At 46.1% G+C, this 26,209-nt stretch overlaps 1 protein-coding gene across 2 annotated transcripts in view; it reads right to left on the bottom strand.

Annotated features, from left to right (window-relative positions):
- Positions 1-17,722: 17,722 nt before the first annotated feature.
- Positions 17,723-26,209, bottom strand: part of col5a1 (procollagen, type V, alpha 1) — a 50,708-nt gene continuing 42,221 nt past the window's right edge. The window contains exons 52-66 of one of the 2 annotated variants that reach the window (XM_011604694.2): positions 26,121-26,174; positions 25,940-25,993; positions 25,787-25,840; positions 25,578-25,685; positions 25,450-25,503; positions 25,319-25,372; positions 25,127-25,234; positions 24,968-25,021; positions 24,835-24,870; positions 24,697-24,750; positions 24,355-24,622; positions 24,036-24,148; positions 22,437-22,505; positions 20,210-20,443; positions 17,723-20,002 (exon numbers count right to left, since the gene is read on the bottom strand). In XM_011604694.2, the coding sequence (XP_011602996.2) occupies positions 19,856-20,002; positions 20,210-20,443; positions 22,437-22,505; positions 24,036-24,148; positions 24,355-24,622; positions 24,697-24,750; positions 24,835-24,870; positions 24,968-25,021; positions 25,127-25,234; positions 25,319-25,372; positions 25,450-25,503; positions 25,578-25,685; positions 25,787-25,840; positions 25,940-25,993; positions 26,121-26,174 (1,461 nt within the window). In that variant the 3' untranslated portion in view covers positions 17,723-19,855. Of the gene's footprint in view, positions 20,003-20,209; positions 20,444-22,436; positions 22,506-22,557; positions 22,627-24,035; positions 24,149-24,354; positions 24,623-24,696; positions 24,751-24,834; positions 24,871-24,967; positions 25,022-25,126; positions 25,235-25,318; positions 25,373-25,449; positions 25,504-25,577; positions 25,686-25,786; positions 25,841-25,939; positions 25,994-26,120; positions 26,175-26,209 lie in introns of both variants that reach the window. The other variant, XM_011604693.2, reaches the window with a different exon arrangement.

Here is a 26,209-nt window from a genome sequence, read left to right as displayed (position 1 = left end):
CGAAGCCTGCCGCCACGGTTGTTTGATGGGGGCGTTGCCACCAGATAGTTCTCGGGATTTATTTCCTGCCGGACCAGTCGCGTTTGAATGGAGATGCAGGTGAAACATCCTCATTTGGAGGAGCTACTGTGTAAAAACACCCTCACCGACTCTCCTGCCAGCTCTTTTTACTTTGTAGGGGTTGGAGAATTAACTTAAAAGGCCGACATTTGGCGCCCAAGCTTCACAAGTGAATGCACCACATCTGAAATGGATCCCGCTGATCCACCCAGTTAGACTTTGTGAGTCGTCTGTGCAAACACAGAGAGAAAATGAGCCCGGGTTTAAATTTGACTCCTAATAGAATCTGTGTCTTCCCGCTCAAGCGTGCAGCCATTACTTCCACTTTTCATCGCCCTCTCTGGATGCTCTCAATCAAGTGTGGAATCTATTAGGTCTCAGTAATGCTTTGTTCATTAGGTTTGCTGCAGACATGGTTTGAATGAGTCCAGGACCCGAACAGTTCTGCACTTAGAGAGGGCGATACGAAAGAATGGGATTTAATGGGTGCACATGTGTTCCTGAATCAATATTAATGCATTTGTTTATCACTCAGCACCGAGCCTTTAGACCACGGGAGGATAAAGAAGGATGCAGAAGGTAAAAGGACCAGAGAATGTCAAAAGTGCAGCGTGTAAACAGCTGAGAGACACAACTTGATAGATTACTGCTGGACGCCAAAGAAAAGGCTGGATAACTTTAAATGGTTGTCATTGTTTCTGTCTTTTACATGCTAGCTTGATTCATTTCAGCATCCAGACAAGCAAACACATTTTAAATCATATCGATTGCTCACTGGCAGAGGAGTGGAACAGCTGCCGTATTTATGGCAGAAATGAATCCAAACTGTGACCAAACCGTTCAAGTGGAAGCTGAGGGCTGAAGACTTGGAGTTGTGGATAAACCCCCACCACCAACAATGGCATGACCCCCCGGCCACCCTGGCCCTACAGGCCACCCTACACCCAAGGGTGGAGGAGCCCACCAGTCTACTCCACCAACCTTTCACTGATGGAGCTCTGGGATGTGGTAAATGCACAGAAACAGCCAAGTTAATGAGTAAAGCAGCCACACTGGAGATCAATCCCCTGTGCAGCAGGATTCTCATCATGCAGATTTCCTGTAATCATAGTGTTGATTGGCTTTACTTAAAATAAGAAATACATATGGATTTTAATCTAAAGTGAGCCACAAGATTGAGGAGGAGCAATTCCAAATACAAACAGGTGTAATTTAAACAAGAATCTAAACATCAGGGGGGGAACAAAAGTTGCTGGGAGAAACGCAACAACAAACAAATTGCTGTACTAAAAAGTAATTAAAATTGTTCCGTCTCAGCTACCAAACACAATCCGCCTTCGTGGTTTTGGGACATCCCTCCTGGCCCCTTCATAATTGAGCTCAAGCATTCCAGAAGGTTAAGTAAATCAAAGAAAGACGTAAAACACATAAACCCTAATCCCAGCAGGGGCATAGCAAAGCCTTAAAAGCCCAAAACACATAAAGGGAGCAACTATTAGCATTTCTCCCCCAGGACACATTTATACATCTTATCCCTCACCTTGGAGCGCGGATGCATGTCCCCCCCCCCCCCCCCCCCCCCCCTCTACTAAAGGGCTAAAGTTGACAAATTACATCAAATGACAGAAGCATAACTAAAACAATAATGCCGTCATTTCATAGAATGCTCTGCGCATCCTCGCACGTGTTCGCTCGTCATCGTTGACGGTTCAACAGACGTGGACCGAGGATGTTCCATGGTTATACCTCCTCAGACGGTTGTCTGGGATACAGGTTGTCTCCTGTAACAGAGGTTTAACTGGGCCAACATGTGTGGGGGAGTCACAGAACAGCACCTCAGGGGCTGCTAACCATTTCTGTTAGCTAGCACTGGGGCATGACCAAAAAAAAAGAAATCTTTCAATCTGCCTCTGAATTATCCGTCACGTCTTCCAGTGTCAACGCTGGGCTCTGATCCTCCTCAGTCTGACTGTGTCATCATTCTCGGTGTTCTCGACATTGAGTCGGCTGCAGCGCTGCTTCGGTGTGTCGTCGCTGTGGTGGTGGTGGTGGTGGTGGGGGGGGGGGGGGTTATGTCAGCGCAGTGCTCTGATTTATGTGTCTATGTGTGCGTGATGCACCATCGCTCACTGTCCTTGGGGGAACTTCTCTGCCACAGAGCTTCCATGCATCGCAGAACATCAGCCGTACACAAAGTCGGCGTCCGGAGGGGATGTAGGTCAGGCTGCGAATGATGCAGCAGTCAAGCAGGAGGGCCGGGAAGGGGGGGGGGCAATGGAAGACAGGTGGGAGGCCATCAGGCTGAAGCCAGAGGAGCAACGGAGAAACCAAGATGGTGCAGAGAGAAGAAGGATGTTGGTATTTGGGTCACGTGGCGCCATGGTGGTAGTCACGTCAGACCTAATTACAGGACATCGGTTGCCACATCAGAAGGCGCTGCGTCTCAGTAACATCCTTTCCAGTCTGCTGGGTTGCCAGATTTGCTTGTGTCTTAATTACCCGGCGCACTGTAAGCCTGCAGCAACGCCTCACCTTCTGCCTGTCCTCAGATAATTCCATTAGGCAGAGTTGTGACTGCGTGATCTCTCCTCGATGTCCCATCATGCGTCCACGTCCGTCCTCCGCAGGTCAAACATTTTAACTGTGGGCGACAGCAAACAGACTCCAGTCTCAAAGCGTCCCTTTACCCAGCACAAGCGGGATGGTTTTCAAACCTATTCCTACTACTGTTGTTGTCACATAACAAACACCACGGCCTCACAGCCCCTTCTGGGGACCATCTGCCACGTTTGAAGCAAGATGCTTAAAGAAGATGTTTCGATCGTAGGTGACAGAGCTGATTCCCCTCTGGTTTGATTGTTTTTTCCATCTGTAATTTTTCTCTTAATGCGTCAAACACCCATCAAGGCCGCAGCTTCACATCCATTCAGCGCTGTGAGACCTCGTGGGTTCAGCTTGTGAGATTTCTGTCACAATCGTTGTCGATCCAGCGGCCTGCACGTGGCAAAAAGGGCCACTGTCATGTGACCTCCAGCTATGAAATGAAGGTTGAATCTTATTTTCCCTTAAAACACCCACTTCTACTTCAAAATGACTGATTCACCCTCTTCCCACCTGTAGCCTGTATTTCAGGATGGTCGAGTCTTTTCTATAAGCACCTAATCTGGCACATATTATCACAAATCACGTGCACTCTTCTTAAAGCTGCTTAAAAAATGATTTGCTCTTCAGAGCAGCTTCATGGCTTTTTTAGTGCAGCTCTATATTCTGGCGCGAGTATTGTGCGAGTATTGCCGGCAGAGTCGGGCTCACTTAAACAGTATTTCAAAGCCCATCGAAGGACGTGTCTGGATTAATGCGACACATTTGCTACTCCGAGATGCCGCAGCGAGAGTTTAACAACTTCAAAGTGGCGAATACGTGTTCTCTTGGCCCCCGAGCATTGGGAAGGAAAAAAGACGAAAAATCCCTCAGTGTAGAAATGAAATAAATCAGACACCTTCAGCGGATGTAAAAAATCCTTTCTGAGCTCTCTGCTTCCCATCAGCGGTATTTGAGAGTCCATGTCGTTTATCTGTATAGGGTGTGTTTTCAATCCCAGGAAGGGGTGCCATCACGTGTGGCTTTATGCAGACGATCCCGTGTTCTACGCTTTGTGGTTTCTATACATACGTCACATCTTCAGGGACACACACCAGTATTTTCCCGAGTTTTTATTCCAGGATATTCCCTCTGTTTTTTTTCCTCCGTGCTGTATCTGCAGGGGGTTCATTCAGGAGAATTCATCATCCTCATGCACCGTGTTCATACGCACTATAAGCACTTAAAACCCCCACTTCTTTTCTTTGCTACACTCCTCACGGTTGTAATATGTGTGCTCTCAGAGCCCAGAGCGACTTCAGCAGACGGTCAAAGAGCGGAATTGAAAAGAGCAAAATCAGTGTCTGGAGGACCCACCCCCACCCCCACCCACGGAAAGGATGTCTGTTTAAGAATGGGCTGCAGGAGAGGGGAAGCAGCTTGCGCAGATCTCCTGCAGCAGGGAGATTTTGTAATCGGAGGTATGTGAGGCTCTTATGACATTCACCTGAATTATTCCTTAATGAAACACCCTTTGGAACATTGAAATGACAAAAGCTTCTCCGGAGATGATCGCCTCCGCCACTAATTGCTGCTTTGTGGAATGTTCTTTTCTAAATGGGTCAAGAAACCGACGCAAAAAAATATACATTTCCTTTTGGGAACACCATCACCAGCAAACAAATGATAAAAACACCTCTGAGGTGAATTCCACCTGAATAAGCCCCAAATTCCCTCCCCTGTTGATTGTTTGCGCACAAAATCACTTTTCCATGCTCATTGCAAGGCTGAAATGACATGTTCCAGTCGTGTTGTTCATGCACAAACCTTTTATAATCTCATTTCCTGTCATACCACGCTCCATTAATCCAACATGTCAACATCCCGTTTCATTGATTCCGACAGTGGGGGAGCTTAAGTGCTGTTATGAACGTCTCTTTCAGAGGCTAGTGGACTCTTGGAAGGACCGTCCCAGTCCTGTTTACCTACTCCATCAGCTCCAAACCCGCCTTAATGTTGCTCACATGCACCCGAAGACTCATCATCAGTCTGAAAGTAAAATCAATAGTGCCCAAGTGTCCCAGTCCTGCCTGTAAACACTGGGCCCTGCAGGGGGAAGAGATCAATGACCACACCAGTGGCAGGTGCATGATCCAATTACACCTGTGCAGTAACAAACATTCATCTTAGTTGTTGGCATGCAGGCTGGCGCAGTAAACCTCTGCCTGCCTTACACACACACACACACACACACACTCCCACTATCTTGGATTGGAAAATAGAAAAAACACATGCACAAATACAGTTGAATCAAAATAAAAAACTCAAGTTCTTATTCGCGCTGATGTTAGCTTTTTCGATTCGTGTGGATTTCAAAGTTTCGAGCTCTTATTTTTTCGTTTTTGACACGTATTTATTACCCCCCAGGTCACCCAAACAAATTGTATGAATTGTTTTAATTTCTGAAAAACGTGATCAAGACATTAATTAAGCTCCAGTTCAAACAAAGCTTATAAGCCTCGAAATAATCTTTCATTGCCTCTCCGTGCAATGATGGAATTCCCAGTCGAAATGCGACAATAGAAACAACAACAGGATTTTGAAAATGAAGCTTATCTGGTGGAAATGCACGCACACACGCATCTGTGAGATGGACGGAGGGACGGACAGACAGACGGATGGATGGATGGATGGACTCCCAGTTCGTGGGCTCTCTGTGTGGCATTTAGGATCTCCTCTCCTCTCCTCTCCTCTCCTCTCCTCTCCTCTCCTCTCCTCTCCTCTCCTCTCTTCCCTCCCTTCCCCTCCCCTCCCCTCCCCTCCCCTCTCCTCTCCTCTCCTCTCCTCTCCTCTCCTCTCCTCTCCTCTCCTCTCCTCTCCTCTCCTCTCCTCTCCTCTCTTCCCTTCCCCTCCCCTCCCCTCCCCTCCCCTCCCCTCTCCTCTCCTCTCCTCTCCTCTCCTCTCCTCTCCTCTCCTCTCCTCTCCTCTCCTCTCCTCTCCTCTCCTCTCTCTTCCCCTCTCCTCTCCTCTCCTCTCCATCTCATCTCCCCTCCCATCCCCTCTCCTCCCCTCTCCTCTCCTCCCCTCCTCAGCCCTGATAACCTGACATGATTGATACCTTCCTGGCGTGATTATTAACGAGCACGTTGCCAGTCGGCAGTGAACCCTGCGAGCAGCCCTCCTGCCCATGCTGGGTTTACGATGAAGGGAAACGAGCGCAGAAAACAACCTGATAAACGGAGCGAAATCATAAGCACCATCCCAGATGGAGCCGTTATTGCTTCAACTCTCGTGGCAAAAGAGTTCAAAGAAAAAGTCCAAAATGTGTTTATAGCGAGAACAAACCCCGGGTATTGATTAATCCGTGCGCTCCTACACAGAGTCGTGCACCAGCAGCTCATTGATTGCTCAGCGCTCTCTGTTAACCTAACAGGGGCTGTAAAAACCTCTGCAAACAAAACACAGAACAACAGAAGATTTATCTGGGATTAATATGCCGGCGGAGATCTGCTCATTTGTCTTCAGGCTGCTGCACTGTCATTTCTCTGTTATTGTGACAAAAAGTAGATCACAATCGAGGCGCTATAAAGACTTTCTGGGATTTTTTTTTTGAAATGTTCACCTGAACCGGTGGGTCTCTGTTCCTCTCAAGGTCAGTTTAGTGGAGACAAATCCAAATCAAAGCTTGCTGATGTGCGGCTGGCAGAGGATACAGCCTGGATTTGCTCTTCTAAAACTGAATCCCGAGGAAAAGCATCGCCCCTTTCCTTCCCTGCCAAAGTATATCTCTGCCCTCTTTTATGTGTAATTGTTTATTTGATAATTCAGCGGCGCTGTATTGATTTTGAGAGCCGCCCAGCTCCATTTTCGCTGGCCAGAGCATGAAGTACTAAACATCTCCGAGATTCTCCCGAATGGATCTGACGCTCAGTGGCTGCGGCTCTTTCCAAAAAGCTAGCGCAGGCAAATTGTCAGGGTGCCCATCAGCAGCCCGGGTGGTCTTCAGTGCTCATTTCTGATGAGGAATTTCCAATGTAGCCTTTTTTCTGTTTCATTTAGAATCAATGACTTTTTAAAGCATTGTTGGATGAGAAAATGAATAAGAAGCCAAATATAGAGCAGAGATTTCATCTGAGCATCATTAGAGCTGGGTGGGGGGTGGGCCCCCTCCCCCACAACCCCTGCCAGATGAAGCCAGGCAGCAGCTACAGTATGAATGAGTCATTTGCATCCAATCGGGCATCATTAGCATCCTTTACAAATCCTCAGACAGGGAAGGTTGCTTCTTTACATGAGAGATGAGCAGTTTCTCACTATAAATGCAAACAAATGTTAATGTAATAACGTCTTCAATGACAATGAATTAAAACATGTGGTACTGCTGTGAACCCTTCAGTATCCCTGCTGGCTGTGGCAGGTTTTACCACCAACAGAGCGTTTGTCCAAGAAGAAATGAACAGAGCAACTGGAGAGGAAGACGAGCAGCTGGAGTGAAAACAGCAAACCTTTCAGTTTGATTAAGTTTTGCCGTTTTAAAGAATCCAAATCCAACCGTTTGGCTCCCACACCTGAAGCGTGCATAATAAAATGACAAACGCCTATCTGTTTAAAATAATTTCTCTGCAGCACAAATCTCTGTAGAACTGTTGAACTTCGACTGGATGAATGCTTGGTCGTGGGGGGGAACAGACAAACACACACGTGTGTGGATGCCCTGTTGACGGGAACCATTTTACCATCATTTAGATAGAAAATTGTACAAGTGCAAGAAGCAAATATGTAGTCAGAGCACTGCAGAATGCAGCTATGGTCTGATGCCTGCGGGAGGATTCAGATTTGTCTTTGATGCTGCTCCCTGCAGCTGAATATGCTTTATTACATCACTCCAGCAGGAATCTGTTGTGGAGAAAAGCCGCTAAGACACGAAGGCTCCCTGTTATCTGTGGGGATGTGTTGTTGTTGAGCAGGCTGGACCTAAAGGTGCCATTGTGGCATCCATAGACCCGATTGTTGTCCACTGGGCCCGGAGAACAACAAAACTATAATAAAAAGAAAGAAACATGGGGAGTTCTGCCAGTCTCGGGTCCAAGTATGGGGAAATCTAATGTAATAATTTGTATTTTGATTTATGGGGGGTAGTGTTGACAGGCGCCGCCTGGGACTCCCGGTGCCAGCGTTGGCCCCACAAGTTATAGAGCGGCCGCTGCCGTTATTTTGAAACTTCTAACCCGTGACACCGCGCCAGGCGGGGGTTCCAGAAAGTAACGGATGGAGGAGACGTGCTCTCCACTCCGACACCCTCTTTTTTCCCCGAGCCGCTCGGTCAATACGTCCACAACAATGGGAGTTTTTGCTCTTTTGCTCTCTGAAAACTTCTTGTTGAGACGCAGCTGTTTAAGATATTGGGGTTTTCCCCCCTGGTTAGAATGATTAAATCAGCCTGTGACTCACCTGGGCCTCCATTCAATTTACCTGAGTCACAAAGCTGAAAAGCACAACGGGCAGGAGGAGGAGTGTCGAGAAGTTGGATTCAGCTGGGAGCAGATAAACAGACCAGAGCGTCAGACTACTGCAATCACTGTTTTAAACTGAAGCGGGTGAAAATCCAGACAGAGGAAGTGACACGAGAGTCCAAGCAGATAAGAAAGCAGGAGTGGAGGAGGAGAGTGAATGACGGGGGGACGGAGCATCGTCCAACCTGAGACAGGACAGAAAAGGATAATGCAGAGACGATGTCACAGACGATGTCAACCGGGCCAGAGAACAACAGGCCCCATGTGGTGAGTTTTGTTTCAAGAACCGGTAGAAAGTCCAAACGACAGCCACCATCTGCTGGTACCAGAAATCCTTCGTTTGGATGAAGGGACTCCCCTTCATCCAAACGAAGGAAGCAAAGCTCAGATAGTATTGAGAGGCTGGCTGACCTGCAGCTGCTGATGTTTGTCGTTTGAGGCTTTACGGCCAAATCACTCTGACCTTTGCAGCCATTAATATGCGAAAGCTGATCCGATGACTGCAAATGAAGGCAAAGTAAAACGCCCACGTAATAAATCTGCACGTGCGGCTTGTCTCGAGGAAATGACAAGGCCTTAAATAGAGAAAGTGAACTCATTTGTGTGCCGTGCTGCGTTTGAGCTCTCCCATGTTCTGTGTGCTTTCTCCCGGTCAGCCTCCATCTCTAATTAGAAGCGGGATTAGATGGTGAGGATAAATCTGGCATCGCTTCTGTCTTCTCCTGCTTTTATTAGCTCCTTTCATCAGACCGGATCGTGGGAGAGCAGGAAGATGGATTCCAGCGTTGATGGATTAACGCTGAGCACAGTTAATACGGACGTGCAGGTTTTGGGCGGCTGTACCGTCCTCGGGCTGGTTTTCTCTCTCTGGACAAGATGAGCGCAGGAGGTCCAGCAGCTCAAAGGTGTGGAGGGTTTGGAACCCGGCGAGCAGAGCGTGATGGACTCAACATATCCGCCTGTGTTAGTCATTTCCAGGGCCGTGACGGGGCCCGCAACAGCCACACTCACGATCGAGTGTCTGGTGTAGATGCACAATCTGGCTGCACGCCTGCAGGAACACTGAGACACGACTACATCTTTCCCTCTCCTCTATTCATGCGCACTCGTGCCATCGGGCTGCAGTTATGCCATCTGTCCTCGCTGAGAATTAGGTGCTGACTGCTTTTGTGCTTTGCCTTGCAGCCACAATTGCCCGCCCCCCCCCCCCTCCCGTGACTCAGTCTCTCTGAGGCCACTTACAGCCTTCAGGGAACTGGAATCACTGGTATTCCCGGACTGAGCCGTTCGCCCTGGAATTGAGGAGCATGTCAGACTTACATTGGGAAAGAGAAACAAGTTGACGCATTCGATATGTGCTCACTGGGAGATCCTACAGTGCTCACACAGCTGCTCCACTCTTTTTTTTTAACATTTGCAGCGTTATCGCAGCATTAATAATGCACTGGCTGCGCGAAGCATGCGGGTCACGATTCCAATGTTATTTTCATGTCGCAGCACATTTCCTGGTTTGCCTGTATTTTTATCCTCTGCGGCACAAACACAGGCTGTTTACCTACTGCTGCCAGGCTCGCTGCGACCCGCGGGGATGATGATTGCCTCTCCCAGTTTGTTTAGGAGGATAAAGAACCTTGAGAGGCAGAGGCAGCTCACATGCCGACAATATGAAGCCCGTCTCTCATTTCCACGCTTCTCCTCATCGCCGTGGCAGTGAATCACGCCCCCACAGTACAGCGCTCGGTTAGTTACCGCCACCTACACACCGCGCTCGGTTGGAGATTTTATTGCTCCCGCAGTCGGCAGTCATGTTACACGCAGCACAGTGGTCCACCGCTGCCTGTAAATGAATGAGAGCCCACCGCTCCTCGCTGTTCTCCTGTAATATATGACATCACACAGCCGACTCTCGTTCCCTCTACAGCCAATTTCCTCTCCTGTGCAATTCGAGGGTTCGCCAAGAAACGAACAGTCTTGTGCAAACCATTACGCTGCCCTCGCTTTCCCATTAACTTGGGCTTTAATGGGCAGATTCCAGCACGCCGCCTAAGAGGCGAAACAGTGCGATGTAAAAAGAGGAGAAACAAAAGTGGGTGGATTCTGTATAGGAGGCCTGGAATGACTCAACAACTATAGATGGCTACATACGGCACCTGAGGTCATGCATATCTTGAAGAAGAGAACAGAAATAATCCGAGCATGAGGGAGTGAAGCGCCTACGACCTTTGTGTGCTTGGGAATACAGACTGCACTGCAGGTTCTCGGGGCCCTGCCGACGAGCTAGCCAAACCCTCCGACATGTTTCAAAAGCTACAGCCTACTTAGCTTAGCTCATCTGTCCAGCAACTCCAGAATGTTCCATCAAGACAAGTACAGACAAGCCAATGCTACATCAGCTTCAACGACCTTACAGACCATTCATCAGCACGTTGCTTTGCTCTCGGTGAAAAGAATTATTGCACCACTACGACGCTGCCTTCAAACAGTAATGTCTTCAGAGTAATGAGTGTTTAGACCGGTTCAGTATAAATTTCACTTGCACTACATCACTGCTGTCTGTTTCTTTTTTCCTAGGCAAATGAAAGCTAGCTATGCGTTAAAGCTGCATGATCAGGGCCTGCACCTCCAGTGCTCCAACTGGGTTTACTTCCACCTTGTACCACTGGAAGGACAGTAGCCAGCAGCTACTGTGAGACACATAATGATCCCTGGTGTTCCTCATCAAAGTGCAGAATCCCTCTGCTCATTCGAGATGACACAGGAGGGGCAGAAGAGACCAAAGCCTTCTGGTGACCTGAGACCGGTACAGCAGTCCTGAAGCAAGGATCATCCTGCAGACGGCCTTTATCAGCCCGCTGCACTGAGCTGAAGCATCGGCCATTATCAGCATCATCACTGTTCTGGTTTTCTTCTAACCGAGCGACAGTATAATTATCGTTCACAGCTGAAAGAGGGGCTTTGTTTTCAGTCCTCAGAGGCCATGAAACACACTTCGCTCATTACAAATTGCCTCAAGTAAGACTATTTGCCCCTTGCGTGAAGCCGCGGCGCACAAAAATGCAGGGCACTTATGCTGCGATGGTGATAGAGCGGACAGTTTTCAGCTGTCAGGACTGCACACCTGTGCTCGCCCATCAGCGCCAGCCACGCGTCAGACAGGCGCGGCCCCGCTTTCCCCGCAAAAACACGCCGGTGATGAACAATTAGCGACGACAGCAAGCGCCACGGTGGGCTGGAGACACATGGAGGCGCGTCTGGGATCCAGGAAATATCTGCAACTTTTTGACAAGGGAGTGACTGACTGATGTTCCAATTTTAACGCTATGCTTAGCAAGTTATCGCGCACATGACAGAAGTCTGGGGAAGCGAACGGTTTGCATCACAAAGGGCTAAGAATGGATGGAAATGGTGTTTCTTGATTGAGGCAGAATGGGTGTGTGTTTATTGAATAAATGGTTATTTTAGCAGGAGAGCAGGTAGAGTTACAGAAAAATGACACCATACTGTGAGAGCGATGGATTGCATAATCCGTTAGCGTGCCCAGTTCATGCTGGCTCCCTTTCAGATGAGACTTAGGAGCACTGATGATATCGTACCACGGACAACAGAAATTAGCCGTTGGAGGGCACTAATAAAAATTTGCTATGCATTATTTTCCACTAACCAGAGACAAGGGGCAGTTACACAGTATTCCAACACTTTAGCTCCTAGCCATACATCCCGAGGCATTCCCAGTCCAGACTGAATGCATATTAATCCAACGGTACATTTTCTCTTCCCAGAAGAAAGGTGCCAAAGGTTGGCAAATGGCTTCCTAATTAGATTTGCAACCTCCTCGGAGTTAGGGCCCTGGGCTACTCCACTCATTCATATCTGCAGCACACTTAATTAATTCAAACACAAGAGCCCTGGGCTGCAACTCTCTCAGATCCTTGTGGGGGGGTTGGAACTACTCATCAGCAGCACAGTGAAACGTGCATCCTGGTCTGGTGCCGAGATGTGAGGAAGCATTTAGAGCATTGGAACCTTCCAAAGGTAGGAAATCCTAATCCGCACCACATCTTTTGATAGAATGCCCTTGTCTTGTTTTGTTGAACAGCCTTCAGGAGAAAACCACAACCTAAATTAGGAGTCGAGCTGATGAGATTCAAGGATTGTTAACCAGAAGTGACCAATGACTGAAGGTTAACGCTTCAACGCATTAAAGATGCATCACACTTTTTGATTTCATCTTTTGATGATGAAATATCCTCCTTGTACTACTTCATATTTCCCGATCCGGCTGTCAATCAGGGGAACAGCCGAGGGCGCGAAGTAATGCTATTAAATAAGATTTTAGGTTGACTCGTGGGTGTTTCTAAGGCTTCTTAGTCTCCTGCACGAAAAGAAGCACTCAAGCTCAGAGAGGAGGGAGGGAGACTGCTCTCTTTCACATCCTCAGCAACAAATGAGAGGGCGAAGTACATGTAAGAGGCTAGATTTATGTTTTACTGGGAGTTAAAAACACTGTTTGTCATTGTTATGGTTTGTGGTTATTAGCTGCTAGCTGCTGTTAGCTGATTTGTAATCTCTAGTTTGTTGGTCACCACTCCATAAACACATGAATCTCTGGTTACATTTATTGGTTTTATTGGTATTCATTTATATACATCGGGACACTTGAAGTACAATCAAAGGAAAATATTTCAGCCGGTACCAGAATTCCGAGGGAATTAAACGAGGAATGATTCACTCTTAAGACAAAAAAGCAAAAAAAGCATGATATTGGAACATTACTTTGCATTGCAGGAGACAGTTTTAATGCCTACATTAGGCTTTGTTTATAGTATTTCCATGAGATCATGCCCTTGCACATATTTCTTTCTTTCATTATTTCTCTGCAGCTTGAGTCACCAAACACAAGCACACAACTGAAATTATTGAGCCGGCAGAAGTCGCTGTCAACACAGCTCAGCTTAGACGAAAGAGCCTTGAACATATTGAAATTACATTAGCTTCCTATCAGACTGGGAGGAGGCGCTCATTCAATAGTTCCAATGGCTCTAAAATGCCACAGAGCCTCCCGACATGCGTGCAGAGCTGCCTGCTAGAGGCCAGAGATGCTCCGCTGCTTCGATTCTCCCTGGCACCCCCGTCTCAATCTGTAATCTGCTGTTTGACCTACGCAGCGAAGTGCTGATGTTAAAATGACAGTGATGAATTACCTTCGTGCACCGTGAACTGGTTGTTTACTGGCACTTTCAAAATACATCTTCTGACTCGTCTTCCCCCTCAACCACATTGTTTTTTCTCTTTTTGGCAGGATGCAGCAGAGGTAGGCGATACACCGGCCAACTTTAATCAATGAGCAGTCAGGTTTGAGGTGTTCGGTTAACCACGTCGGTCAACTGTCTCGTAGCTTGGCGTTAAAAGAGAAGAAGAGACCTCCACGGGTGATTGGCTGCAGCCTGCAGTTATAGATACACGTGCACACACTGGCAAACTGTTGCAACAGCGTTATAAATCATGGAAATCGTTGGAGAGGGTGTTTCTATGACATATATCAGCCACAGAAAGTGGTCAAGGCCAGATCAAGGAGCAGGCCTGGTTATTGCAATCCATCCCTCAAGGGTCCCTTTTGTTTGCATGTTGCAGATAGGTCATAAAGGATATATGAGGTGCTGTGATATATATGTTCCGCATAATATCGCTGCGTTCAATCAGTGTAGACATACAGCCGCATGACAACATCCCCTTTATGAAGGCCGAGGACTTTGAATTTGCATTTTCTGGCATTTGATTTTTATATTTTGAACAGGAATTGACTGGTCAGAATGTGCGAATGAAGCGTTCAGTGATGGAGAGTAATTAATACCGCGGCTTCAGTGATTTAGAATCCTTTGAGTCACCGCAGAGCATCAAATGCAAACATAGCTAGCATGTTTTGCAAGTAATTCTTTTTGTTTCTGATTAAGGAGCTGGCTCCAAAGACCCTTCTGCCCATTCACACACACACTTCAATGAGATCAATCCTTGAAAATCAGGATCTATCGACTGATCATCCGTCCACACTGTCAAATGTCCTTTTTCCATCCGATTTCACCAGCTGATGGATTCGTTTGTCATCGTTTGGTTGAATGACGTGATATTGGTGGGTCGTTGGTCCCCCCCGATCAGTACAGATGAGACCTGTGTGCTCACACGCACATCACAAGAGACTAGTCCCCCAATGACAAGCGCTCGATGGAGGAAAAACTGATTGCGTGGAATGAAATATCAGACACTCACAGGCGCACGCATAAAATATCAATTTCATTTGTGATTTGAGCCCATAACCTTCAGCCTCCTTTTGCATATGACCTCGCTTTTCTCTCTAATGACATGCACCCAGCTATCTACCACGAGACTCGCTGGACCAGTTGACATGGCCAGATTTTATTGAAGGAGGACATTCAATCTCAAACAATAAGCCCTGATGCCATCAAAATCCCAGTCAAATGGACAGAAACAGGCTTGGATGTTTATTTGTGTCCTTTCGGAAGGAAAGAAGACATTTAGATGTTTTAGAACCAACAGTTGCCCATATGATGGAGATGCAACCTTACAATCAGCTCCTTCTCTCTTGAGTGGACTTGGATGATTTAATGAGTTGATCTCAGGTCATTCAGCTGATTCTTCTCTGCCTTTATTTGAATTATTTACTCTGTCCTTGTTTGTCTCTTGACTGATGAAATGGGGTTAAAATCCCTGCACCCGTGCTGCGTCTGCCAGACGTAATCAAGGCTCTTAACTTGGGCCCGTCCTTGGCTGCCGCTGGGGTCCGGCACCACGCGCCTCCCTTTGACCCCGTCTCTCTGCAGGGGGCAGGAGACCTGCGGCTTCAAAGGCGATACTCCTCCGATCCCGAAAATAGAATAGAGCTGACTGTGTTTGAGTGAAGGGGGGAAGAAAGCGCCCAGCCATATGCTCTTCCTCCTGGCTGTGATACAAGATGATCTAATTAAATCAACGGCTACATTTTACACGAGCGAGACAAAGCTTCTCCTGCTGAGAGAAGATTCCATTTGATAAGGCTGCCCGTTTTTCTCTGGCAAGGGCTTCATTCATCCTCTCCCCCACCTCGATCGGAAAAAAACAACAACCTCATTCTTATTAAACTGTGAGTTCTGATTCAGTCTAAATATATGTTTTAAGGTCTCCATACACGAGGAGCCTCCTCTGAGGACCAGGATTTAAAGGCATCCCAGGTGCTCGCATCCCTCTTGAGCACAGCCGAGAGGAGCAAAGAAGATTCACAGAACAGAAAAAACTCCTTTGTAGCATTTTAATGGATCCAGCTGACACCTATTTGAATATTATTGCAAATATGAATCTCATGTGCTATTTACCTGCATCTCTGCAGGGAAAACATCAGCGGAGGATTTACACATCAAACGTCCCCTCGGATTCTCATCACTGCCTTCCCCCTCTTTTGTCTTTCAGATTTGTGCCGGCTCTCATCCCTCATCTTATCAAAAGGAAGGTCTCGCTGTGTTGAACCCATCCCCTCATTAATGGCAGCGTGCCGCTCGGTGGCGGCTGCAGGCGTGAGGGTGCTTCCCCTTTTTCTGAAGCTCTAATGTTGTAGGTAATGCATGCAAAAGTTTCCACGGCGCTCGCCTCGAAGCACGATCACGCCCACACTGTTACTGGAGCGCTCGGCGCTGTGTGGGCGCGTACATTCTGTGCTTGACAGACACCTACCTGTCTCCCTCAGCTCTGTCAATAAGTGTATTTATTTATTTTTTTAAATTCCAGGAGTTTTGTGTCAGCATGTCACCAATCAAAACTTTGCGAAACGCTGAGGTGAATATTCCAAGTCACATTGTTTAAAAGTGAAGGATTTGAAACTTTTTGCGTCCTCGCATTGGCTCACAGTCATGTAAAAGAGTGTGGCGGTTGTGGGGGCAGCGCTAATTATATTCTAAAACGCGTTCAACTCTGCGATTGGGAGTTGGTGAGAAGAGAAGAGCCTGTTATTAGTGTCAGAAAATGGCAGTCCCTGTGTTAGCGCTGTGCCTGCGATCTGATTTGTATGGATGTAGGTCAGTGGTGTCGGGGCCTTGCGCTGTGTGGCTCCTTTAGCTGAAGATCCAAGGGCATAAAACTGGCTTTCCCAGTGGGGACTCAAATGGAGGGCCCAAGAAAGTTTTTAACAATTGTTGAGTATAATAATGAGCTGAGTAATATAGGCAGGCACCAGACAACCTGCCAGGGCGACCACAGACCAGACTAATTAAGCACCAGGATACAGGTGAAGACAGCCAGCCCGGAAATCACACAGGTGGGGAGCACACATGGAAGGTTTAAAAGGTAAATGAAATGAGAAATGAAATTGGATTTCAAAATAAAACAGGAAATTGTCCATGAGAACAATGAGAAATTCCAAAAATACACATTCAAAACACACTCCGGTGTAGTAACACCATTTAAACATGCACTTCAGCAACAATGTTGATTGATTAAAAAAAAAAAGGTCTCAGGTGGTATCTTGGGTGGATTTCAGGGTTGGTGGTGCTTACAGTCTCAATACTAATTTGCTGGCTGCAGGGAAGTGCATTGTGGGATAACTTGCCGTCTGTTCCAAGTAAATGTGACATGTCTGAAGCATACTTGATAAAATGGGCAAACAAAGTACTCACAAGTGCATGAGAATGAGTGAAGTGCAGACAAGTATGAGAAACAAATGGATTCTTCTTCTTGTGCTGTTCAGTTCAGCGTTTGCTTCGAGTGAAATGACCCTCCGGTCATGCTTCAGTATCCAGGGTCACTTGGGTGTTCCCGTCTTCACGCCTCACCTGCTGTTACCACTGAAAGGAGCTCAGTCCCCTCAGTCCCTACTTTAATGCCTCACTTCTCCTCCTCAAGTGTCTAAAACATGTAATTTTGTGCTTTTCGAATCACCTCTTTGCTTTGGTTTCTCCTTTAATAACCCAGGATGGCCCCAGAACTCGATCTCATCATACAGAATCCACTCGGTAAACACCAAATGAAATATTGATCATGGCCATGACTACAGTGCTTGAAATTTCTTGCATTTCTCTCTGTTTTTTATGCCGTGCTTGAACTTTTCTGTTAACGAGACGCCGTCGTCTCCCCTCTGATCCCATCAAAGCTATACAGATTATCTACATTTTTGGTACATGGGCTGGTTTCAAACTTATTTCAGCCTCCGCAGACGCCAGTGTACGCAGTTTTGGGGGATGACACACACTGAATATAAATATTTCCATTGTGTAATAAAAAAGAAACAGGGAGAGACAGAATTGAGAGTTCAGAGGGTTCCTGGTGGATTCTTCAGCCTGGGCTGCCACACATCACCTGGAAACAATCAATTAAGCAATCAATGGAGGAGTCCTTAATGATGAACACCTTCCTGGCCGAACCTATAGATTAGCCCTTTATTCTGCAGCATCAGAAAACAGTCATTCAGTGAGCGTTTATTACAACACATAATTCACACAAGTACAGGAGGGTTTGTCTGCACGTGCACAAACGTGTTCTGAGTGTGTCTGCCCGTGTGCATGTAAAGAGGGGGGCTCTTACACTTACACTATGGTGTCATTTAACATTTATTTTTGAAGTTTTTAAATAGTACAATAAATATACTACAAATGAACATTGGCTTTGGTAGAGTTACAGGCTCATCCTTTTTCTCTCCACTTTACAGCTGGAGTCATGCGTCCCGGCGAGCGAGGAGCGGGCTAAAGGTCATGTGACTCTACCAAATTATAACAACAAGAGAGAAAACTTTACAGTTTCATGCATACAGATATGTTTTAATGCTTCAAAAGACATACAGAGAGTTTGTGGCCACAGTAATCTTGAATTTATTGACATCAAAACCAATATAACTTCTATTCTCTTATCCTTACACAGGTTTGACAAGACTGTGGAAAACAAATCATAACAGACAGACGAATCTATAAAACAGAAACAAAATGGCAGCATCGTCGCTGGCTCTGAAAATGTACAAAAATTTGGCGTTTTTATTAAGAGCGTAAAGTCTTCCATTTGGGCGTACTGCATAATAAAAACAGCTGAAGAGCTACGAGTGTTAATCTCAACAGAAAGGGTTCAAGTCACACATCTGTAGGTTTGATACGGAAACAAAAGGTCGGGCTGCAAGAAATGTCATGTTATACTAGTGGTCATAAGCGCAGAGAGTGCATAATTTGAACAAGAGAGAGGGAAAAAACAATAGAGCAACAAGCAATTTCTTTGGAGGCTGCTGACGTCGGGCTACTTTGCTTTCCGACTTTCCTACCGATAAATACTTTGGTGGAAGGGTTTGGACCACACTGGCCGCGGCGCTATCGTGTATCAATCCAACAGTTTTGATGTTGCATCCATGATCCCTGCAGCACAATGCAGCATCTTTAGAGCGATACACAGAGCCGACCGTGCCGCCTTGGCATCCTCTCCTCATCCCAACGCGTCTGTGTGGTCCGCAGAAGCGGGAGATAACAATGGCCATCGTACGTGGAGAAAGGGCATGCAAAAACCAGCGCTGAGTAACAAAAAGGAAAAAAAAAAAAGAAAAGCAGAATTATGCAGCATCCACCTGCTTCAGACAGGGTGGGGAAAAGTCAAGAGGCCGCTGGTGGTGGAATAATACCACAATATTCCTTTCATTCAGACAACAAAAATAGAAAAATATATACGTAGCACCACAGAACAGAGAAAGTAGCACCTATAGGTTTTAATTTCTTTGTGTTTGCATCAAATGTGACACCCCCACCCCCATTGCATAGTCAGACAGATTTGAGGAAAAAAACAACAAGCTGTTTATTAAGTTATTGCTATTGCCACCTAGCATTTGGTTCAAAGGGCACAAAAGGAGGAATGTATCTTTTCTTAAGGTTCCATTACACAAATCAACATGTCACGTAATATCACAGAGCTTGTTTGTGTCTTTTATTTCCATTTTGTTCTTAAATTACAACAGGATGGGCTCCACAACTGCAGAGAAAGACAAGACTTCCCAATTTTTAATTGCGTTTGTCAATTTACAAGTCGGACTTTTCTCCCCTTGGATGTAAATTTAGATGATTTCCTACCTCACATGGAATGAAGTCACATGCATGTTTTGAAGCCAGAAGAAATTAACATCACTAGGAAAAATATACAGAATGTACTTACAAACATAAAAAATATTTATATATATTTATATATATATATATAAGAGCCATTCCGGGAGAATGGGAAGACATTTATGCACAAACGAAGCTCCCATAATGAACCAGCAAACAAACAAAAGGAGAAGAAAATAGGCCAAGTAGATGAGGGGGTCAAATCAGAGCCAAAGAAAGAGCCAAATCAGATGGAGTCCAGGGCAGCGGGAATGGCTCCAGTTCTCAGGATCGCCTTTAAAGTTTAGGTAAAAGGGGGGAATAAGGGTGATGACATGGAGAAGGAGGCAGAGTCTGGCATCCAGTTTCAAAACTTGCATGTGATGAAAAAGGCACACTGAGGTTCAAGGTTCTTTTTTCTCGATTCATATTGAATTTCATTGGATTTTCGCCTTGATTTGTTGCTTTCTGGAAACAAATGTACTTTTTTTTACAAATAGAATTGTCCTATTCTTTTTTCACTGGTTTTTGTCTTTTTTCTGAGAAAACAAATATATGCTATTTGAACAAAACAAAAACGAAAAAAAAAAATCTCCATTTGCTCAGTAAACAGTCTTAGCCGATGAAGCAGACGGGGCCCACTTCGAATCCAAACTTCTGCGTGGGACCACCGAAGTCGTTGAACATGATGTCCACGAATGGCACCTGCTCCACCTTAGGTGTGTTGATCTCAAGTACTGTCTTTTCATAGCCCTTTTTCAACTGTGGCGGAGAAAAAAAGGGAGGGGAGGAGAGTGAACATGCTGTCTCCCCCCAAAAATTCCAAAACCTCCTTGAAAATGAAACCAAAACAGCTTGAGCAAACTCAATTTTCCTAACTTCAAATGTTCTAATGAGCTTTTTCCAGGCTACCGAAACAGGGCGAAAGGTTGCTATCGATGAAAACCAAAGGAAAAAAAGGCGACTTACTGCACAGCCGTCGGCCAAGGCCTGGATGTAGGGGTTGTTGTCGTAGGACATCTCCTCGTCGTTGGAGCCCAGGAAACGGATGGCCTTGTCGTAATTGTCCTCATCCTGGTCGTGCCAGGCCACCGACTGGTAGCAGTTGTAGGTCATGTTCTGCCTGCCGGCCGCGCTCAGCAGCCTCAGGAACGTCATCTGGACCACGCCGATGGGATTACCCTCTGCATCCACGTAGGAGAGCTGTGGAGAGGAGCGCAGACGTGAGGAGCGTGACGGATTAGTGTTTGGCGAGGGGGAATACGCTGACAATCCTAAAAAGGATTTAGGGAGCAGAATTTATATTCCCAGTTGATTGCTTTGTATTTCCATGGCCTGTTTCGCTTTGATACCAGGGAAATAGTGTCGTCCGATGATGCAGACGGCACAGACAGCGGATAGCTGATCATTATGATTAGGCGATACAACATGAAGACGGCAGACTGGTGTACATTGTTGTTCAAGGCCTCGTGCCTGGAAGCTGTAAGGAAATCTGCTCCTATGAAAAATCAGTAGGACTAAATCCCTAATTTAAATGGCCATTACGTAATTATGCAAAGAGGTATCTAATATGCACGTTGCATGAAACTGTAATTACACAAAATGTTACCTTGATTAAAAGTTAATTAGCTATTAATCTAGAGTCTTTTTTTCCCTTTCTTGAGCTCGTGTCAGAAACAGATCTTTTTGAAGCTCATTAGAGTTCTCTGGAAGCCTGAGTGGCTTGTTTTTTTGTGTTAAACAGTCATGGTTCCTTTTGTCAGAGTGACTGAAAATCTGCATACCAACCGTCAGGAATCCATTAGATCCACATGGTCGCTTTGTCTTTCAGACAATCAGGACTTGCACATGCAGTTTTCATGCCATGCCAATGCTCAGGCGCGCGCCCGCACACACGCACACACACACACGCACGCATGCATCCGCGTAGAAACCCGGAGAACAGTTTGACATTAACAGAACGAGCTCGTCGTCTCTTCGCCGACGAAATGCCAATCAGTGATATAATTAGTTCATTAATCACAAGATATAAATAATGAGGCTGCCATCCTGCAATGTGGCCGCGAGAGTCAGTTTGACAGGTTGGTGCTTTTCTCATCACCCACTTCCTCCTCATGCCTCACCCGGCCCAATGTCGCGAGCAAAACTTTTACCTTTTTATCATCACAGCTGCAAGTCAACAGGGTCTGAGGACCCAGAAGCCCGTGGGTGGTGACTGAATGCCTGACTTGGTTGACTCAAAGCTACCCTGCCAGACGTAAATAACCTTTAAGAGAAACTCTGGGGATCTAAGTGTGTGCGAACTGCTTCGGCGCAGAGGTTGAGTGCCCTATTTTACCTCCGTGTGAGGAGGATGCAAGACCTGCTGAGGCGAGAATTTGTTGAGGTCCACTGGAAATATAATGGAAATGCAAGGAAATAAATATAAATATAAATATAAATATTTTTTCCCATGTTAAATCAGCCGTGTGTGGGGAGGTTGTAGCGTCTTGAGTCAGGGGCCACGTCAGGCATGCAGTCAAGTGGAGATGCTTTCTTAATGTGGCAGAGGGGTGAATGGGGAGCAAATACAGGCAAGAATTTACAATGATGTACAAAAGATATCTTATCTTACTGCCAAACGGTTTGGTTAAAATTGAAGCCATTAAAATGTTCTTGTACTGAACCTTATGTTCGACTCTTGCCTACAGAAGAGCCCTTTTTAAAAAAAATCCCTTGAGGAAGTCCAGAAATTCCTCAGAGGTATCCAGTTTCTGAAAAAGTCGAGCTTAATTAATGAGTTGCATTAGAAGCTATGGCCTTTATCTAGCGCTTCTGTCCATTTAATTTAACTGACTGTCAATATAAATACATTTTTACTGCAAAGTCACTAATGAATATAGTGATTAAATAAAGTCAATAAAGTATAAAGCTTTTCAGCAGTAAATGATGTATTACATACATTTAAATGCATCAAATTTTGCCTGATTGGCCCCTGAATCTCCTCGTTTGTTCTCTAAGCATCTCCAGCGTTGCTGGACTGAAAGTTGAGTGCAACTCATGCTCACAGAGGCCACAAAGTAATTCAAACCTGCAAAGATGCCAGCGTATATGTGCTGTGCATACTTTCGAAGGGCAGAGCCAGAGCCAGAGCCATGCAGCGCATCAGGCACACAAAGTCCAGGCCTGAGCCAGGACTGCAGGCAGGACCACTTACCAGGGAACCTCTTTTGTAGTGACTATACCATGTGCCTGGCGAGTCTTTGGGCCATTTTGCCATTTTGCTCTGTAAAATATAAGAAGCATTCAGGGGAGGGACGAGGGGAAGTCTGGCTTACCAGTTTACCACGTTTGAATTCACTGAACCAGGAACCGGGACTCTCCTTTGCCCAGGACGTGACCCTAGACTGGTGGTGATGGAATTGACAAAGAGACAGAGGAGGTGAAGGAGGTGGAGGAAAAATGTTAAAGAAGAGGAAAAAGGTCTAACAGAAACACAGAATCCCCTCTCTGCTGTAATCCCCATTCTTTCTGCTTATTTGTCCTCCGAGCAGCTCCTCCAGACCTGAAACAGCACTCAGTAGGATCAGCCAGACCTGCTAGATCCAGATCAGAAGATTTTTTAGCATTCCGTCACGCCATTTTGTACAAACTGTATCTGGCACCTAATTGCTGCTGAAACATTCATGAGTACACGGTGATTAATTAGGAAAATTAGCGCCGGCGAGAAGCTCTTGTAGCGCGTCCGCTGGCCCTGCTGTTCTGTGTGAGCAGACGAGGCACATTTGACTTTGTTTTGCCATTTGAAGCTGTGGAAATGACCAGTTTAATGACATCAGTGATGACAGTGATGCATTTCACCATCATAGGATGGCAGAGTTTGACACCCAAGTGTCACACACAGCTTCATGTGTTTCTGACTGATGAGTCGGAGGTGGCTTATCACTGGGAGATGGAATTTATTAGGCCGTGAAGGTGACTTTGAGCTCAGAGGGGGGTTAGAAAAGGTGGGGGCATACTGTACGTCCTTAATATGACTTTCTACCGACGGTGCTGCGGTCGAAATGACGTGAACGCGAGCGGGTGTCCGCTGTCTGAGGCAGAGACTGACGGGCTTTTCTTGTCCCACTCGACACAAGTGAGAGCAGCGCGCTGTAAAAAAAACCCTGCTTCATTATTTTCAGCTTAGGTGAAGCCTTGTTCCTCTGAGGCTCGGAGAGTAGGGTTCATTAAAACGGCTATAGCGTGGCGCTATGACATGGGCCCTGGCTTGTCAAAGACAGTGTTCATAGTGTTTCACCCGACCACATGTCACACTCATACATAATGAACCAAAATTGCTCATGTGCATGTCACCTGACACGGGCTTTGCTTGGCGATGAAGTCTATAATGACATCCGGCCTAAAAATGGCCGCGCTAATGTCAGCCCCAACAATTACCACGCATCACACCTAACGCATAAAAAATGTTAACAATTGACCATCGAGGGGTGAGCAGTCTCATTGAGTCATCTCCCACGCCTTCGTCTAGGAAGAGCAGAACATCTCATTAGGATGAATTACAAATGTATGTATGCGCCAACAGAGCTCCTGCTGCAACAAGTTGTTGGAAATGTTCACGTCATTTACATAATATCAAAGAGGTTAGTCCCAGATGGGCGTTTACACCGAGGATGGATAGATCTGGTGCACGTCAATCAAATCAGAAACCCTCTTCTGAGAACAGCGCCTCTCTTCCCATGTCTCCATCTCGCACACACGAGTCCAAACCTTCACGCTCGCTGAATGCCAACCTGACAAATCTTTCTACACTCACCCCTTCAGACTTTTTATCTGGGAAGATGCAGCTCTCTCCACCTGCTGTGAAGTTGCAGTAAACCTTGAAGGAGTCCCTGGAGCAGCCCTGATTTGGATCAATCCAGTACTCGCCTGGAAAAATCGCAGAGGGGGCGCGATTAGAGAACATCACAAAGGATCTGAAGGTTACGTCTCACAGAGTGAATGCGCTGAACGCATCTTTTGTTTCCGTGTTTGTTTTTTTGCCTCCAGATGACAAGCGGAGGCCTATGCATCAGATTCAAGCTTGCGAATTAATTAACGATTAACTACGGTGTTATATATATGGTAATACGAACCATCAGGGAAATCTGGATGACAGAGCTGCAGGTCCTTGCAGGTACGAGCAGGGTTGCCCTGGGTGCCCAGAGGGTGTTTCATCTGCTCAATCTCCAGTTTAAGGGAATTGAGGGAGCCAAAGATTTCCTCCATGCCGTCGTCGTAGTCCTTGTAGTTGGCGTCCGCAGCCGCGTCATCCATCATCTGGCTGGCATCGATGTTCCTGCGAGTTCTGCCCTTCATGGAAGACTGCATAGGGAGAGGGTGGATGACGTCGCCGGGTGGTCCCTGAAAAGATGGACAGACAAGTGATGGTTGTGCTGATTTAAAGAGAGAAACATCCGTCTGGAGCGTTGACTTACAGGAGGTCCAGGAGGTCCAGGTGTACCGCTCTCTCCTTTTTGACCAGTTTGACCCTAGACATGAGAAACAAAAAAAAATGTCCTTAACACATCTCCTTTTTACTGGTTCTTCATTTTTGTAATTGCTCCAACACATACCGATGATCCTTTAGCTCCTTTGGGACCAGGAGGACCCTATAGACACAAAGAAAATCCGGTAATCAATATCATCTCAGGTCTAGTCTCTAAAGCTGATGCTTTCACACAATACATATGATGAACGAGGTCTTACAGGTAATCCAGGAGGGCCAACAGGACCAAGTGGACCAGAGGGACCAGCAATACCCTGAGGAGATACAATTATGGTTCTGAGATTGGTTCTTGATGCTGTCTATTAAAGACTCAATAGTATAAACATCAAGTCACCAATGTTTTTGAACACATTACTTACAGTGTCTCCTTTGGGACCAGATGATCCAGAAGGACCAGGAAGACCTCTGTCACCCTTCTCTCCCTGTTCACCTGGGGGTCCAATCAGACCAATAAGACCTGGGTGACCCTGGGGACAGACAATTATCATTTTTGTCATCCATCGACACTAATCAGAGATAAGTATTTGTCGACTCATTGAGTGGTTGCTCACCTTTTCTCCTTTGATACCAGTGTCTCCTTTCAAGCCAGGCAAACCAGGAGGACCCTGAGAGAGAATTAATGGCAGATAAGAATTCAGTCAACGCACAATAGATTTAGTGCAAAGGCGACAAATCGACTCACCATTGGTCCAGGAGGTCCATCTGGGCCTGGAGAACCTGGCAGGCCTTGTTCTCCCTGATACAGGACACCATTTTTTACAGTTTGTCCATATAATTGACTTCAATAGAATGAAGCAAAGCTTTACTTACAACTGGGCCAGGAATACCCCTGAGACCTTCAGGACCAGGCTTGCCAGGTGATCCTTGAGCACCAACTGGACCTGTCTTTCCTTGGGGTCCTTCCAAGCCAGATTCACCCTTTAGGACAAAGATACATGGACATAGATCTTTTTAGTCTTGTTTGTTTTTTGGTTTCTTGTCATGTGTCAGCAGGACATCTTTATTTGCTGGTTTGCTACCTTGGCTCCCTTTTCTCCTTGTCTTCCCTCAGGACCCGCAGGTCCATGAGGGCCCTGTTTGAAGAAAGAAAAAAGGAAAGATGGACAAAATATTATCAGAAAAAGAGAGAGAAATTTAGTATTTATACAATAAATATACAACATGACACTCACTCTCTTTCCTGGTGGTCCCGAGGGACCGGACTCTCCAGTTGGTCCAGGAGAACCCTAGTAAAAATTTTACACAAATTAATGTGAAACAAATTTAATTTCATGGTATTAAATACAAATTTCCATAAAATGATCAAAAATGACTACACAGAGTTTCAGTTAATAACCCAGTGGTTCCACTTACAGGTTGACCAGCCTCTCCGTCATCTCCCTTGTCACCAGGAGGACCATCTAAACCCTAAAAAAAAGGACAACACTCGATATGATGCTAAT

This window comes from Takifugu rubripes, chromosome 6, assembly GCF_901000725.2.
Source record: "Takifugu rubripes chromosome 6, fTakRub1.2, whole genome shotgun sequence".
In the NCBI taxonomy this organism is placed as follows: Eukaryota; Metazoa; Chordata; class Actinopteri; order Tetraodontiformes; family Tetraodontidae; genus Takifugu; species Takifugu rubripes.
This window is presented reverse-complemented; position numbering and strand designations above follow the sequence as displayed.